Consider the following 14,651-nt stretch of genomic DNA (forward strand, 5'->3'; position numbering starts at 1 on the left):
ACTAGCTAGCTAAGGGGACATAAGAAGGTCATGGGTTGGACACTGCTGGTCTCTGATCGCGCTGCTGAACGGTATCTGACAGTGTCGGTAGAGATGACATGCAAGGAATTTGTAGTTTTACTGAGGACTTCTCTGTTACTAATTAGCATTTTTATATTGTTGAGAAAATTGAGGCGAATATATTGATATCCGTATCAAAACATCACGTAAGCCTACAAGAGACACAGACCTTATATAAAGTAGACCTAAAAATCACAGACGCAAAAATGAACGATGAAAATAAAGATTGGAACCATTATCGGGTTTTACCGCTGGGTTTGACGGTTATTATAACGCGTCCTCTGTAAGGGATGATTAGCGTCACGGCAGCAGCTTTAAGACTTCCGGCTTTAGAAATGTGTCTTCAAAATAAAAGTTCACGGTAAAACGCCGTGTGTATGATATAAAATCAATATTGTCTTGCAGCTTTGCATCATGTAAAAAAATTATCTTAAAAAAAAAATCTAAAATAAAAATAATGACTACTTTATACAAGATAATGAATATTATAAGGTGGAGCACATTGAGAAATGGCTGAAGTTTAAGTATACAATGACAATTAAAAAACGATATATTATTTTAATTGTATGATTTTGTTAATTTACTGGTGCTAATTGTTCAAGGATGCAATTTTAAAATGTAATTTTTAAGAAAAGTCTTACTGTATTTTTGTTGTATTGCACAAACAAATTGCACTGTACAGGAAAAATGATTGTTTGTGTGTCCATAAAACCAGGGTACAGTCTACTAACTAGTCCCTATTATACAAAGAAAAAGGTGAGTTTGAACAAAAAACAAGCTCATAGCAAGTGCTGCTGGACTGATAAAACATCTTAAAATGGAGGCACTGGACACTATACGGTACATTAGCCAATATGTAATTTCTAGGTCTGTAGTGTATTGCATTGGGACCAATGGACTAGGTGGAGTAGAAAGTGTCGCTGGGCGTATAGGTCTCAGTTACCCATGAAATAACACCATATATAAATAGATTCTACAGATCATAGTGAGAAATCGCAACTGACTCCACTTTTACTTTGGCACCTAGAATAATAGTTGTCTTTCTATAAACCAATGTGTATTTCATATACGTTGTATTGAATTTCGGGGGCATTTATTTGTCCCGGCTTGGAACATGTTTTAAAACCCACATTTAATGCAAATGTCACTTAAATAGGAACACATATGAATCATTGTTAATGTTTAGACAATTATTTTTCATATATCGTGAATATAAATACATGATAATAACACTTTTCTACTAATATGTGGGGAATTTTTATTTAGAACAATTCTGAAATTCCCTTGACCCGGAAGTATATATATATATATATTTTAGTGTTGCTGTAACACAACAAAACGCGGGGGCTGTCGAGGTTGTATTTTTTTTGTTTTACGTTGTACAGAGATTTGTTACGTTGAATCGCATGAACTGTACGATTGATGATACGAGTTGGACTCTTTTCCTGGTGAAGCAGTGAAACTGTTTAGCGGAGTGGTTTACTGAACTGGCGCCGGATATATGGAAATGGAGTGTGGGATCTCGGTGTATCATCATTAGAACGACTACAAAAAGAAAGGACAACTCGTTGCAGTTGAGCTCTTAACGCCAAAACTAAAACACGCCACACACCCCCGTGTTTAATAAGGCTACAGACTTGAATCTTTAGCAGTCAGGATGGAAAGACGTCGCAAACTTGGTTTATCTTTGGCTTTGATCCTGTCTTATTTACAGTGGACAACCTCTTTCAATCTGGATATTGACAAACCCTATGTATTCTCTGGACCTAAAGGAAGTTATTTTGGATTTTCTGTGGATTTTTTCCAGCCAAATAATAAGCAGTAAGATTGAGTTATATAATAATATATGTTTATTGCCTTTTGCCGTAGGGGCTATCAGCCTTATTTGAACTATGATGAGAGAAAGTAGAATTATACTATTGTTAATGTGACTCAACAGAAATAAATATAATATGTATTCTATTCGTCATGTGACATAGCTTTGTTTTGCGACCCTAATAAGGCTACAGTAGAAGAATAGGTGCGGTGCCATGTTTTCATGAATTTAGACTTAAAGCCCGTTTTGTCTTCTTCAGGTCAAACATTCTTATAGGAGCTCCCAGAGCCAACACCTCCTCAGCTTCCACAGTGGTGGAGCGAGGGGCAGTCTATACCTGCCCATGGCAGAAGAGTAGTGACTGTACCCAAGTACAGTTTGACAATACTGGTGAGTAGAGTATGTCTGTTACAAAAACAAGTATCTCATTGATTTGACCCCTTTCTCGACTTCTACATGGTGATGAACAGGAAGGGGCCACGATAGATTGGTATTCATAGTGAAGACCATTTATTTCAGTCAAGGGTCATGTCCACATTAAAAAACCTGGTTGAACCATACCTATGTGAAATATGACCTTTTTATGAGGTACGTTAAGTGTTTTTAGGATGTAAGACGGAGCAAAGGCAGATGTTCACTCTTCTAGGAAGCTTATATTGGAGATATGCAGACATGCTCAATGTTAAGCTTAAGAGTTACACAGACAGACAGACGCAAGCAGACGGAGACGCAGACAGGCAGACAGGCAGAGACGCAGACAGGCAGAGACGCAGACAGGCAGAGACGCAGACAGGCAGAGACGCAGACAGGCAGAGACGCAGACAGGCAGACAGGCAGGCGCAGACAGGCAGAGACGCAGACAGGCAGAGACGCAGACAGGCAGAGACAGGCAGACAGGCAGAGACTCAGACAGGCAGACAGGCAGAGACTCAGACAGGCAGAGACGCAGACAGGCAGAGACGCAGACAGGCAAAGACGCAGACAGGCAAAGACGCAGACAGGCAGAGAGTTATGTTTATTTATTTTCCCTTGTGTTCTTTAACTATTTGCACATCATTACAACACTGTATATAGACATGGGAAAGTACACTATTCTTTTGGAAGTTTTGTGAGTGTAATGTTTACTGTTAATTTTGTATTGTTTATTTCATGTTTGTTTATCCATTTCAGTTGATTTGGCAACGTCATCATGTTTCCCATGCCAATAAAGCCCCTTGAGTTGAGAGGGGGGTCAGATCAGAGAGAGACTGAGGGGGAGCAGAGTCCCAGTACCTTTAAAGGACTGTCTGCTCTACATTATAGCAGGGGGCATATGAGTCAGTAACTTGTTATTTCATGAAGCATCCATTGTAGACAGACGTGGCATATACTAATATTTACACTACAGCACATCTTATGGGTTTGTCCCAGCACAAACGAAGTAACAGACACACACAATGCAAAACCAAGCCCCATGAATTACACACAGTAAGCTATTTAGGAGAACATGGGCTTGTATTTCAGTTTATCCTGTGCAATTTACACCACTCTTTATCACTGCAACTTTGATAATTTGCCTTCTAGCATTGGTTTTCGTTTGTGTTTTAATTAAATTTTACCTTTATTGAACCAGGCAAGTCAGTTAAGAACAAATTCTTATTTTCAATGACGGCCTAGGAACAGTGGGTTAACTGCCTGTTCAGGGGCAGAACGACAGATTATCGGCTCGGGGGTTTGAACTTGCAACCTTCCGGTTACTAGTCCAACGCTCTAACCACTAGGCTACCTTAAGAGTAAAATGATTTTGCTCACATACAGACTTTAACTACAGATTAAATGACTTCCTTATTCCCGTGACTAAGCCCACTAGTCTAGACTATTGGAAAGTAGAAGAAAAGTGAATATTTCCAAGTCTGAACTAAACTCTGACACTTCGGAAACAACTCCAAAGTTGGAAGAAATGCTAAATATGTTTCCCATGTCATGGTTTAGTCATATTGTCCTCCATTTGCTGACATTTTTATGATGGTTTGCCAGTCAGTGCCTGAGGGGCCTCCTGGTCTTATTGTGATGCTGTAAGTGTCGACATGGTTACAATGGGAGCCTTTGTGATGGCTGATCGTCATCCTGCAGACTGAGAGGTGAGGGGAGGCTGCCTCAGCCATTGGTTTAGATTAGTGTTAGTGGCCAAGCAGCCTAGGGGGGGTACTGTAATTAGTGTGTGTTCAGGGGGGTTGTATCCCGCTTGCCCATTACCAAAGTATATATTTTTTTTACTAGGCAAGTCAGTTAAGAACAAATTCTTATTTTCAATGACAGCCTGTTCAGGGGCAGAACGACAGATTTGTACCTTGTCAGCTCGGGGATTTGAACTCGCAACCTTCCGGTTACTAGTCCAACGCTCTAACCACTAGGCTACCCTACCACCTCTCCACTCTAACCACTAGGCTACCCTACCACCTCTACACTCTAACCACTAGGCTACCCTACCACCTCTACACTCTAACCACTAGGCTACCTGCCACCTCTCCACTCTAACCACTAGGCTACCTGCCACCTCTATACTCTAACCACTAGGCTACCTGCCCCTCTATACTCTACCACTCTAACCACCACTAGGCTACCTGCCACCTCTACACTCTAACCACTAGGCTACCTGCCACCTCTCCACTCTAACCACTAGGCTACCTGCCACCTCTACACTCTAACCACTAGGCTACCTGCCACCTCTCCACTCTAACCACTAGGCTACCTGCCACCTCTCCACTCTAACCACTAGGCTACCCTACCACCTCTCCACTCTAACCACTAGGCTACCCTTGCTAACCACATGGTCTGGATGTCTTTCTCCTGCTGACTGTTCTTCCCTGGATTGTCCCAGTCAGATGATATTGTTTTCCAGCTCTGTCAGTCTACTCTTGGTGGACAGGCAAACCTTTTAATACATTTTTTTTAAAGTCACAATTAGAGCCAACTAATTACTCCCATTGATTTATTGGAGAACCAATGTTTCGGGCATTGAGTCTTTCTCACAGTTAGATGTGCTAAACTGACAGATATATTTACAGCTGTCTATCGTCTTCCTCGGGGTAAGACAGGCTAAACTGACATATATTTACAGCTGTCCAGACAGTCTCTAGATTAGAATAAGTATAAATATAGAGGACCCAGGGGTGGGTGTAATGTGTGACCAGGTGCAGCCAAGGTTGTAGTCACCAGGCTAGAGGAGGGGACAGCTAACTGGTGCTCTAGTCTGGGTTAGAGCTAGACAGGAGCTGGGATGTTACTCCTCTAACTGGTGCTCTAGTCTTGGGTTAGAGCTAGACAGGAGCTGGGATGTTACTCCTCTAACTGGTGCTCTAGTCTTGGGTTAGAGCTAGACAGGAGCTGGGATGTTACTCCTCTAACTGGTGCTCTAGTCTGGGTTAGAGCTAGCTGTTGTTCCTATGAGTTTTGCTGTAGTCATGGTTCGACAGGAACAGAGCTCTGTGGTATGTTTTCACGGAAGGGTAGTGAGTATCCTCCCACGTGTGTCAGAGATGCAACTTTCTCCCTGTGTCTGCACAGAGCTACACACAATAGAACTCTCTCCCTGTGTCTGCACAGATCTGTATACAATAGAACTCTCTCCCTGTGTCTGCACAGATCTGTATACAATAGAACTCTCTCCCTGTGTCTGCACAGATCTGTATACAATAGAACTCTCTCCCTGTGTCTGCACAGATCTGTATACAATAGAACTCTCTCCCTGTGTCTGCACAGATCTGTATACAATAGAACTCTCTCCCTGTGTCTGCACAGATCTGTATACAATAGAACTCTCTCCCTGTGTCTGCACAGATCTGTATACAATAGAACTCTCTCCCTGTGTCTGCACAGATCTGTATACAATAGAACTCTCTCCCTGTGTCTGCACAGATCTGTATACAATAGAACTCTCTCCCTGTGTCTGCACAGATCTGTATACAATAGAACTCTCTCCCTGTGTCTGCACAGATCTGTATACAATTGATGTATTTCTAGGCAATGGATATCACAAGCCATTTTCTGAAGTTATTTGATATAAACGTTTATTTAAATGAAACCATGTCATCAAATGTTTTATTTTTGTCGTTATTTTAAGTGGAAATCAGTTGCAGCTCAAGTCAAGTTAGTTAGTCTACAATCTCACCATGTTCAACCTGTAGATCAATGTGCCTCACAGAGTGGAGTCTGACATTCACAACGTCACCTTGGACCGAAGATGAAGACCAATAGGAGAAATGTGGTGGACCCTCTGTTAAATTACACATTTCCCGAGGTAGGAATATCAACAACAACAACATCAACAACATCAACAACAATAACAACAATATCAACAACAACAACAACAACAACATCAACAACATCAACATTTGGCTGAAGAAATCCCCTCCCATTATGACATCTTTCAGAATTTAAATCTGTCGTGTACGATGGACGTTTTCACCATCTAAAAGTCGTATTCCCTTTTATTAACTTCCAGTGTAGTGAGAGAGACTTTATCACGGCGCTACGTCGTGCCAGACGGGATTTCTGTCCGCTTGAACGGCAATAACTCAAGACATGAAAACATGACCCCAGGGAATAGATAGAACATCACTCAGAGATGTACAAAAAAAAACCCAATATAACATTTGAAAATGGGTGGATCTTTCCTTTTTAAGTCTTTGTCGACAGTAATATGTCATTTCTGCTCCGCTCTGAGAATAAAGTTTCAATAAAGCCACTTCAACTCTGCCTCAACACACACGTGGTATTTTGATACCAGCAACGTTGCAGCTACTCTCTGCGGAGTCGGGAAAAAAGCGGATGTTTCTGTTTTTAAAATTTATTTTAGGGATCCACTATTTTCCACCTGACTTCCGTTTCCCCTGAAAAATGGAAGCGGGGTCTCCGCTCAGGTGTTTTCCTACACCTGCTACATAAACGGTTACCTGTGCAGCTAACAGGATATTTAGAACGATCTTTGCAATTGTTTTGGTCCTATCTGATGTTTTTCAGGTTTGTTACAAAGATGTGATAATTTCCACATGGACACGACACACCCCATATAAAGACAATGCTAACCGTAGTCTCACTTGGTTTACACGTGGCGAAACGACAGAACACCGTTGTTAACCCTAACCACAGAGCAGTCTGATAGGAAGTCTGGTGATTAAGGGACCTACAGTACAGGTCATTTATAGGTTCAGCTGTCCTCATTGAGGAACACACGTGTGTGTGTGTGTGTGTGTGTGTGTGTGTGTGTGTGTGTGTGTGTGTGTGTGTGTGTGTGTGTGTGTGTGTGTGTGTGTGTGTGTGTGTGTGTGTGTGTGTGTGTGTGTGTGTGTGTGTGTGTGTGTGTGTGTGTGTGTGTGTGTGTGTGTGTGTCACAGCTAGATCGGTATTTGCTAGACAGGGGTTGTTATAGGGTGTTGCCTGTGAGTAATTTCCTCTAGGGGAAAAATGTAGTTTGATCTCCAGGCTCTGATCAGGAGGATGATGAAAGCTGCTGCTGCACTTTATCAATGATCAGGAATAACAAATATCTACCAGTCTCTTTCTCTGTGGATATTCTGGGGCGTGTTAGTTAGGCACCAGAATGGAAGAAAACGGGCTGAAACAGGGAGAGACAACCTGGACGGCTTGTTTTCATAACCGGTTGAAAACTGTTTTAAAACATTGTTCCCAATTGAACATGACACCATTTGTAGAGTAGCTATTGTTTAAAGGGTGGGCGCCCCTTAAAGAGGTGGCCTTTCTTCATTTAAAACCCCACAATGATTTCTCTTTCAGATGATCGTGAGAATATAGACGGAGTCCAGATGGAGTTCAAGTCCAACCAGTGGTTTGGAGCCACGGTACGGTCAGATGGTGAACACATCCTGGTGAGTGTCATGTCCTTATCTCAGTACAGTCAGATGGTCAACACATCCTGGTGAGTGTCATGTCCTTATCTCAGTACAGTCTGATGGTCAACACATCCTGGTGAGTGTCATGTCCTTATCTCAGTACAGTCTGATGGTCAACACATCCTGGTGAGTGTCATGTCCTTATCTCAGTACAGTCTGATGGTCAACACATCCTGGTGAGTGTCATGTCCTTATCTCAGAACGGTACAGGTGAGTGTCATGTCCTTATCTCAGTACAGTCAGATGGTCAACACATCCTGGTGAGTGTCATGTCCTTATCTCAGTACAGTCAGATGGTCAACACATCCTGGTGAGTGGCATGTCCTTATCTCAGTACAGTCAGATGGTCATCCTGGTGAGTGTCATGTCCTTATCTCAGTACAGTCTGATGGTGAACACATCCTGGTGAGTGTCATGTCCTTATCTCAGTACAGTCAGATGGTCACATCCTGGTGAGTGTCATGTCCTTATCTCAGTACAGTCAGATGGTCAACACATCCTGGTGAGTGTCATGTCTTTATCTCAGTACAGTCTGATGGTCATCATCCTGGTGAGTGTCATGTCCTTATCTCAGTACAGTCTGATGGTCAACACATCCTGGTGAGTGTCATGTCCTTATCTCAGTACGGTACAGTCAGATGGTCATGGTGTCATGTCCTTATCTCATCCTGATGGTGAGTGTGTCATGTCCTTATCTCAGTACAGTCTGATGGTAAACACATCCTGGTCATGTCCTTATCTCAGTACAGTCAGATGGTCAACACATCCTGGTGAGTGTCATGTCTTTATCTCAGTATCAGTCAGATGGTCAACACATCCTGGTGAGTGTCATGTCCTTATCTCAGTACGGTACAGTCAGATGGTCAACACATCCTGGTGAGTGTCATGTCCTTATCTCAGTACAGTCTGATGGTAAACACATCCTGGTGAGTGTCATGTCCTTATCTCAGTACAGTCTGATGGTCAACACATCCTGGTGAGTGTCATGTCCTTATCTCAGTACAGTCAGATGGTCAACACATCCTGGTGAGTGTCATGTCCTTATCTCAGTACAGTCAGATGGTCAACACATCCTGGTGAGTGTCATGTCCTTATCTCAGTACAGTCAGATGGTCAACACATCCTGGTGAGTGTCATGTCTTTATCTCAGTACAGTCAGATGGTCAACACATCCTGGTGAGTGTCATGTCCTTATCTCAGTACAGTCAGATGGTCAACACATCCTGGTGAGTGTCATGTCTTTATCTCAGTACGGTACAGTCAGATGGTCAACACATCCTGGTGAGTGTCATGTCCTTATCTCAGTGGTCAGATGGTCAACACATCCTGGTGAGTGTCATGTCCTTATCTCAGTACGGTACAGTCAGATGGTCAACACATCCTGGTGAGTGTCATGTCCTTATCTCAGTACGGTACAGTCAGATGGTCAACACATCCTGGTGAGTGTCATATCCTTATCTCAGTACAGTCAGATGGTCAACACATCCTGGTGAGTGTCATGTCCTTATCTCAGTACGGTACAGTCAGATGGGGAACATGCCGTTATCAGAACCCAATCTTGAGTGCGCTAGCTAGCGAACAGTCTCATGACAGATTCCTAGAACTTTAGTCTGGATTTCCAGTTTTTAAATCGGGTATTTGTCTCTGTTACGCGGCCTTGCTGTCGTTGATGTACTCATGAGGTGTTTGTGTGTCTCTCTGTCTCAGGCCTGTGCTCCTCTCTACCAGTGGAGCACGTTCAGCTTATCCGAGCGAGAGCCTGTTGGTACGTGTTTCCTGAAGAAAGGAGGAGAGGTGGTGGAGTATTCTCCCTGTCGATCTGGTAAGTGACGTGAAACTAGCCGAGAGAAAAAAACATGTTGGTCCAGGATTAGACCTTATTTGGGTCCAGGATAGGGACCCTAATATCTTTTAAATAAATAACCCCACATGGTCTATCATTTGAGAGATGATTAATTCGTTCTGTGTTTGTGTTACTCTGAACAGATGGTAACTCCCCAGAAAGGCAAGGATTCTGTCAGGCTGGATTCAGTATTGACTTTGTCAAGGTGTGTACTTTACTGTGCAGTGTTCCATACAACAATAGATCAATTAAAACGTTAAAAACTCTGCGTTGTGTCTATACACCACAACCCCCTCGGACCTTATTGCTGAATTATACCATGTCTTTGTTAGAATACTGTAATGAAACAAGCAGGGAGCAGGTCGCGAACCCTCAACCTTCTAGTCTGAAGTCCAGCGCGCTATCGACCGTGCCGCGAAAGCATGCTCGACCGGTGGTGTCGATATCCGCGCTTATAAACCCAGGGTCCTTACGATACTTGTTTTTCTGTTTACCTATAATGCACTGTATATTAGCACGTGAGAACTATAGCCAATTAATTTCTACCATGTTTCTTCTATGTTAGAGCTGCTTTTGAAAGCAAAATTCGGATTGAAAACATTATTGAATTAGATTTTTATAATAACAAGCTGGGACTGATGGTTGGGGAGGCAGCCTAGCCTAGTGGTTAGAGCGTTGGACTAGTAACCAGAAGGTTGCAAGATCAAATCCCCCAGCTGACAAGGTAAAAATCTGTCGTTCTGCCCCTGAACAATGCAGTTAACCCACTGTTCCTAGACCGTCATTGTAAATAAGAATTTGCTCTTAATTGACTTGCCAAGTAAAATAAAAATGGTTTGGTTAGCTTAACTAGCAAGTCTGTTTGTTTGGTTACCAAGGTAACTACTGTCGTTGTCTAGATAACTTGCTGGCTACTTCAGTGGCTGTAAAACGTGTTAAAATATAGCCATGGTATAAAAGGGATAATCAACTCGGGGCTCTATGCGTTCTCTAGAAGATAATGCAACCTTCCACGTCCGTCATTATTATCCAGAGAACGCATAGAGCCCCGAGTTGATTATCCCTTACTTATGTGTGCTTGGATTCACTTTCAGATCTTTTTGTCTTGTTTTGTTTCTCTCAGAATAATAATATCTTTCTTTCTCTCTCTTTCTCTCTCTCTTTCTCTCTTTCTTTCTTTCTCTCTCCCACCCCCCCAACAGAACAACAGGGTGGTTGTTGGAGGCCCTGGTAGTTTCTATTGGCAAGGTAATTGATGTGTAATGAACTCTATATATGTACTGAACAGGTAAGTGATGTGTAATGAACTCTATATATGTACTGAACAGGTAAGTGATGTGTAATTCTATATATTTACTGAGTAGGTCCACTATTACAGGATATAATCAGACAGACACATTGTGCTCTGTTTGTCTCTCCCCTGAGATGAGGCGTGCAGTGTATTTGTGGTAATGCTCTGACTGCCTAACTATAGCTGTGGTTGTCAATGCAGTGAGCAGTAGTCTGAAGTCATGAGACGGGCTTGCTGGTGAATTCTTGTAAAGAAAGTCTTGTTACTAGGAAGTGTCCGAGTGATTTTTACACTCTATTTTCATTGCTTGTGTAGAAAACTATATGTTCTGTAATATATTGTGTATTTAGCCCCCCTACCCTTTTTTTTAGAGAGAGAGTTTTTTTTTTTAGAAACCCTGTTTCTTAATGAGGGGGAGCTGAGAAGGTGCTGAGAGGGGATTATCTGATGTGGTGGCAGGGTGCCAACTCCGTCGCTGTTTCTGTGGGTTTACTGGGTGATACCCATGAAATGGGGCAGCTCCGTAGTCACAGCTCTACAATGCTCCCTTGTTTCACTGCACCAACCCCAACCCAACACCCAACAGAGTGGACCTGGGTTCCAATACTACATTTTGGAATCTTTTTCAAATACTTTTAAGCATTTGCTTTCGGAACGCCTATATTGCCAGATGGGTGTTTTTTTTTTTTTTGCACTTTTGGGACTATTCTATTGGTTAAATTGTGCCAAGCAAACTTAATCAAGCCCAGATCATTTCTGTTCACTGTCAAATAGTATTTGAACCCAGGGCTGGCCCCAACCTCTACAGTGTTCTAGTGTAAATCAGGCCAATCCATGTTAGTCCCAGGCTAACAGCCGTTTCAGTTAACCACACTTTGTTTTCTGCTGACTCTAGGTTGTTATTAGTTCATCGTGTTTCCTTTAGGTGTGCTGCTAGACAAATGAGCAAATACAGCCCTTTTTTAAAAACCGACAAATATGTTTTTAACAGGACGGCTCATTGGCTGCTGCTGTGCTGGGTAGGCACTGGGTGAATTGAATGGAATAAGGAGGGGTGAAATTTGAATGGGTGCTGTGCCAGCCTGGTCTTGTCTCTGCACAATATATACTAGCTGCTGTGTGGTTACCACAGACTGGGGCTTTAGCTGCTGTGTGGTTAACACAGACTGGGGCTTTAGCTGCTGTGTGGTTAACACAGACTGGGGCTTTAGCTGCTGTGTGGTTACCACAGACTGGGGCTTTAGCTGCTGTGTGGTTAACACAGACTGGGGCTTTAGCTGCTGTGTGGTTATCACAGACTGGGGATTTAGCTGCTGTGTGGTTACCACAGACTGGGGATTTAGCTGCTGTGTGGTTACCACAGACTGGGGCTTTAGCTGCTGTGTGGTTATCACAGACTGGGGCTTTAGCTGCTGTGTGGTTATCACAGACTGGGGCTTTAGCTGCTGTGTGGTTAATACAGACTGGGGATTTAGCTACTGTGTGGTTACCACAGACTGGGGATTTAGCTGCTGTGTGGTTAACACAGACTGGGGATTTAGCTGCTGTGTGGTTACCACAGACTGGGGCTTTAGGAGGACAGCAATAAACTCTTTCTGAATGTTATACATAGAACTACACAGACATTGTTTGTACCACAGATGCACCGTATATTAGCTTGTTAGATACGGTGAACCTTGACACTTTTTTGTTGTTGTGAACGATTACACACAGGAGCACTATTTCCACCTATGAGACAAGCCATTCTGGAACATCTATTCAACCTCTCACCCCTCCCTAGTCAACTGATCCCTACCATATCTGTCACCGCCTTTTTGGTTTTATTAGACAGGTCGACATGAACGAGGCAGTCGATGTGTTGTCCGTGTGCGACAACAAGGTTCTGCTGTATGTTCATTTCCACAGGTCAGCTGATCAGCGACGACATCTCTGAGATCATCGCCCGGTTCGACAACAACTACTACACTCCTTACAGTAACCAGCTGACCACCAAGTCTGCCAGCGCTCAATACGATGACAGTTATTTAGGTAAATCCTATTTTTGTCTGAGTCCCAAATGGCACCTGGTCTATAGTAGTGCACTATATAGGGAATAGGGTTCTGGTCTAAAGTAGTGCACTATATAGGGAATAGGGCTCTGGTCTGAAGTCGTGCACTATATAGGGAATAGGGTTCCATAGAGTTCTGGTCTAAAGTAGTGCACTATATAGGGAATAGGGCTCTGGTCTATAGTAGTGCACTGTATAGGGAATAGGGGCTCTGGTCTATAGTAGTGCACTATATAGGGAATAGGGTTCTGGTCTAAAGTAGTGCACTATATAGGGAATAGGGCTCTGGTCTGAAGTCGTGCACTATATAGGGAATAGGGTTCCATAGGGTTCTGGTCTAAAGTAGTGCACTATATAGGGAATAGGGCTCTGGTCTATAGTAGTGCACTATATAGGGAATAGGGCTCTGGTCTGAAGTAGTGCACTATATAGGGAATAGGGCTCTGGTCTGAAGTAGTGCACTATATAGGGAATAGGGCTCTGGTCTATAGTAGTGTACTATATAGGGAATAGGGCTCTGGTCTATAGTAGTGTACTACATAGGGAATAGGGCTCTGGTCTATAGTAGTGCACTATAGGGCTCTGGTCTAGGTGCAATAGGGCTCTGGTCTATAGTAGTGCACTATATAGGGAATAGGGGCTCTGGTCTGAAGTAGTGCACTATATAGGGAATAGGGCTCTGGTCTAAAGTAGTGCACTATATAGGGAATAGGGCTCTGGTCTGAAGTAGTGCACTATATAGGGAATAGGGCTCTGGTCTGAAGTAGTGCACTATATAGGGAATAGGGCTCTGGTCTATAGTAGTGTACTATATAGGGAATAGGGCTCTGGTCTATAGTAGTGTACTACATAGGGAATAGGGCTCTGGTCTATAGTAGTGCACTATATAGGGAATAGGGCTCTGGTCTATAGTAGTGCACTATATAGGGAATAGGGCTCTGGTCTGAAGTAGTGCACTATATAGGGAATAGGGCTCTGGTCTGAAGTAGTGCACTATATAGGGAATAGGGCTCTGGTCTAAAGTAGTGCACTATGTAGGGAATAGGGCTCTGGTCTATAGTAGTGCACTATGTAGGGAATAGGGCTCTGGTCTATAGTAGTGCACTATATAGGGAATAGGGCTCTGGTCTATAGTAGTGCATTATATATGCCATTTGGGATGCATTGTCTGGTAAAATGTGTTTTGTTCACTGTGTTCTGAAGTGGTGTTTTCAAAGGGGCAATCTGAAGGTGAAACAATGTGTTCTCCCTGCCACTTTTTAGATAAAAAGCTGATGGATGGCAAAGTAACCTCTCTCAATGTGGTTACTAGACAGATCTATGGATGTGTCCACTCTCAATGTGGTTACTAGACAGATCTATGGATGTGTCCACTCTCAATGTGGTTACTAGACAGATCTATGGATGTGTCCACTCTCAATGTGGTTACTAGACAGATCTATGGATGTGTCCTCTCTCAATGTGGTTACTAGACAGATCTATGGATGTGTCCACTCTCAATGTGGTTACTAGACAGATCTATGGATGTGTCCACTCTCAAAGTGGTTACTAGACAGATCTATGGATGTGTAACCGATGTGAAATGGCTAGCTAGTTAGCGGTGGTGCGCGCTAATAGCGTTTCATTCGGTGACGTCAATCGCTCTGAGACCTTGAAGTAGTTGTTCCCCTTTGCTCTGCAAGGGCTGTGGCTTTTGTGGAGC

General features: G+C 43.0%; 1 protein-coding gene across 1 annotated transcript in view; it reads left to right on the plus strand.

Annotated features, from left to right (window-relative positions):
* The first annotated feature begins 1,390 nt into the window (after nt 1–1,390).
* The window catches only part of LOC112237229 (integrin alpha-V), a 73,794-nt gene continuing 60,533 nt past the window's right edge, over nt 1,391–14,651 (plus strand). The window contains exons 1-7 of the mRNA XM_042320023.1: nt 1,391–1,881; nt 2,136–2,266; nt 7,652–7,743; nt 9,475–9,589; nt 9,754–9,815; nt 10,813–10,858; nt 12,807–12,929. Of these exons, the coding sequence (XP_042175957.1) occupies nt 1,718–1,881; nt 2,136–2,266; nt 7,652–7,743; nt 9,475–9,589; nt 9,754–9,815; nt 10,813–10,858; nt 12,807–12,929 (733 nt within the window). The 5' untranslated portion in view covers nt 1,391–1,717. The remainder of the gene's footprint in view (nt 1,882–2,135; nt 2,267–7,651; nt 7,744–9,474; nt 9,590–9,753; nt 9,816–10,812; nt 10,859–12,806; nt 12,930–14,651) is intronic.

This window comes from Oncorhynchus tshawytscha, linkage group LG03 (assembly GCF_018296145.1).
Source record: "Oncorhynchus tshawytscha isolate Ot180627B linkage group LG03, Otsh_v2.0, whole genome shotgun sequence".
Classification (NCBI taxonomy): domain Eukaryota; kingdom Metazoa; phylum Chordata; class Actinopteri; order Salmoniformes; family Salmonidae; genus Oncorhynchus; species Oncorhynchus tshawytscha.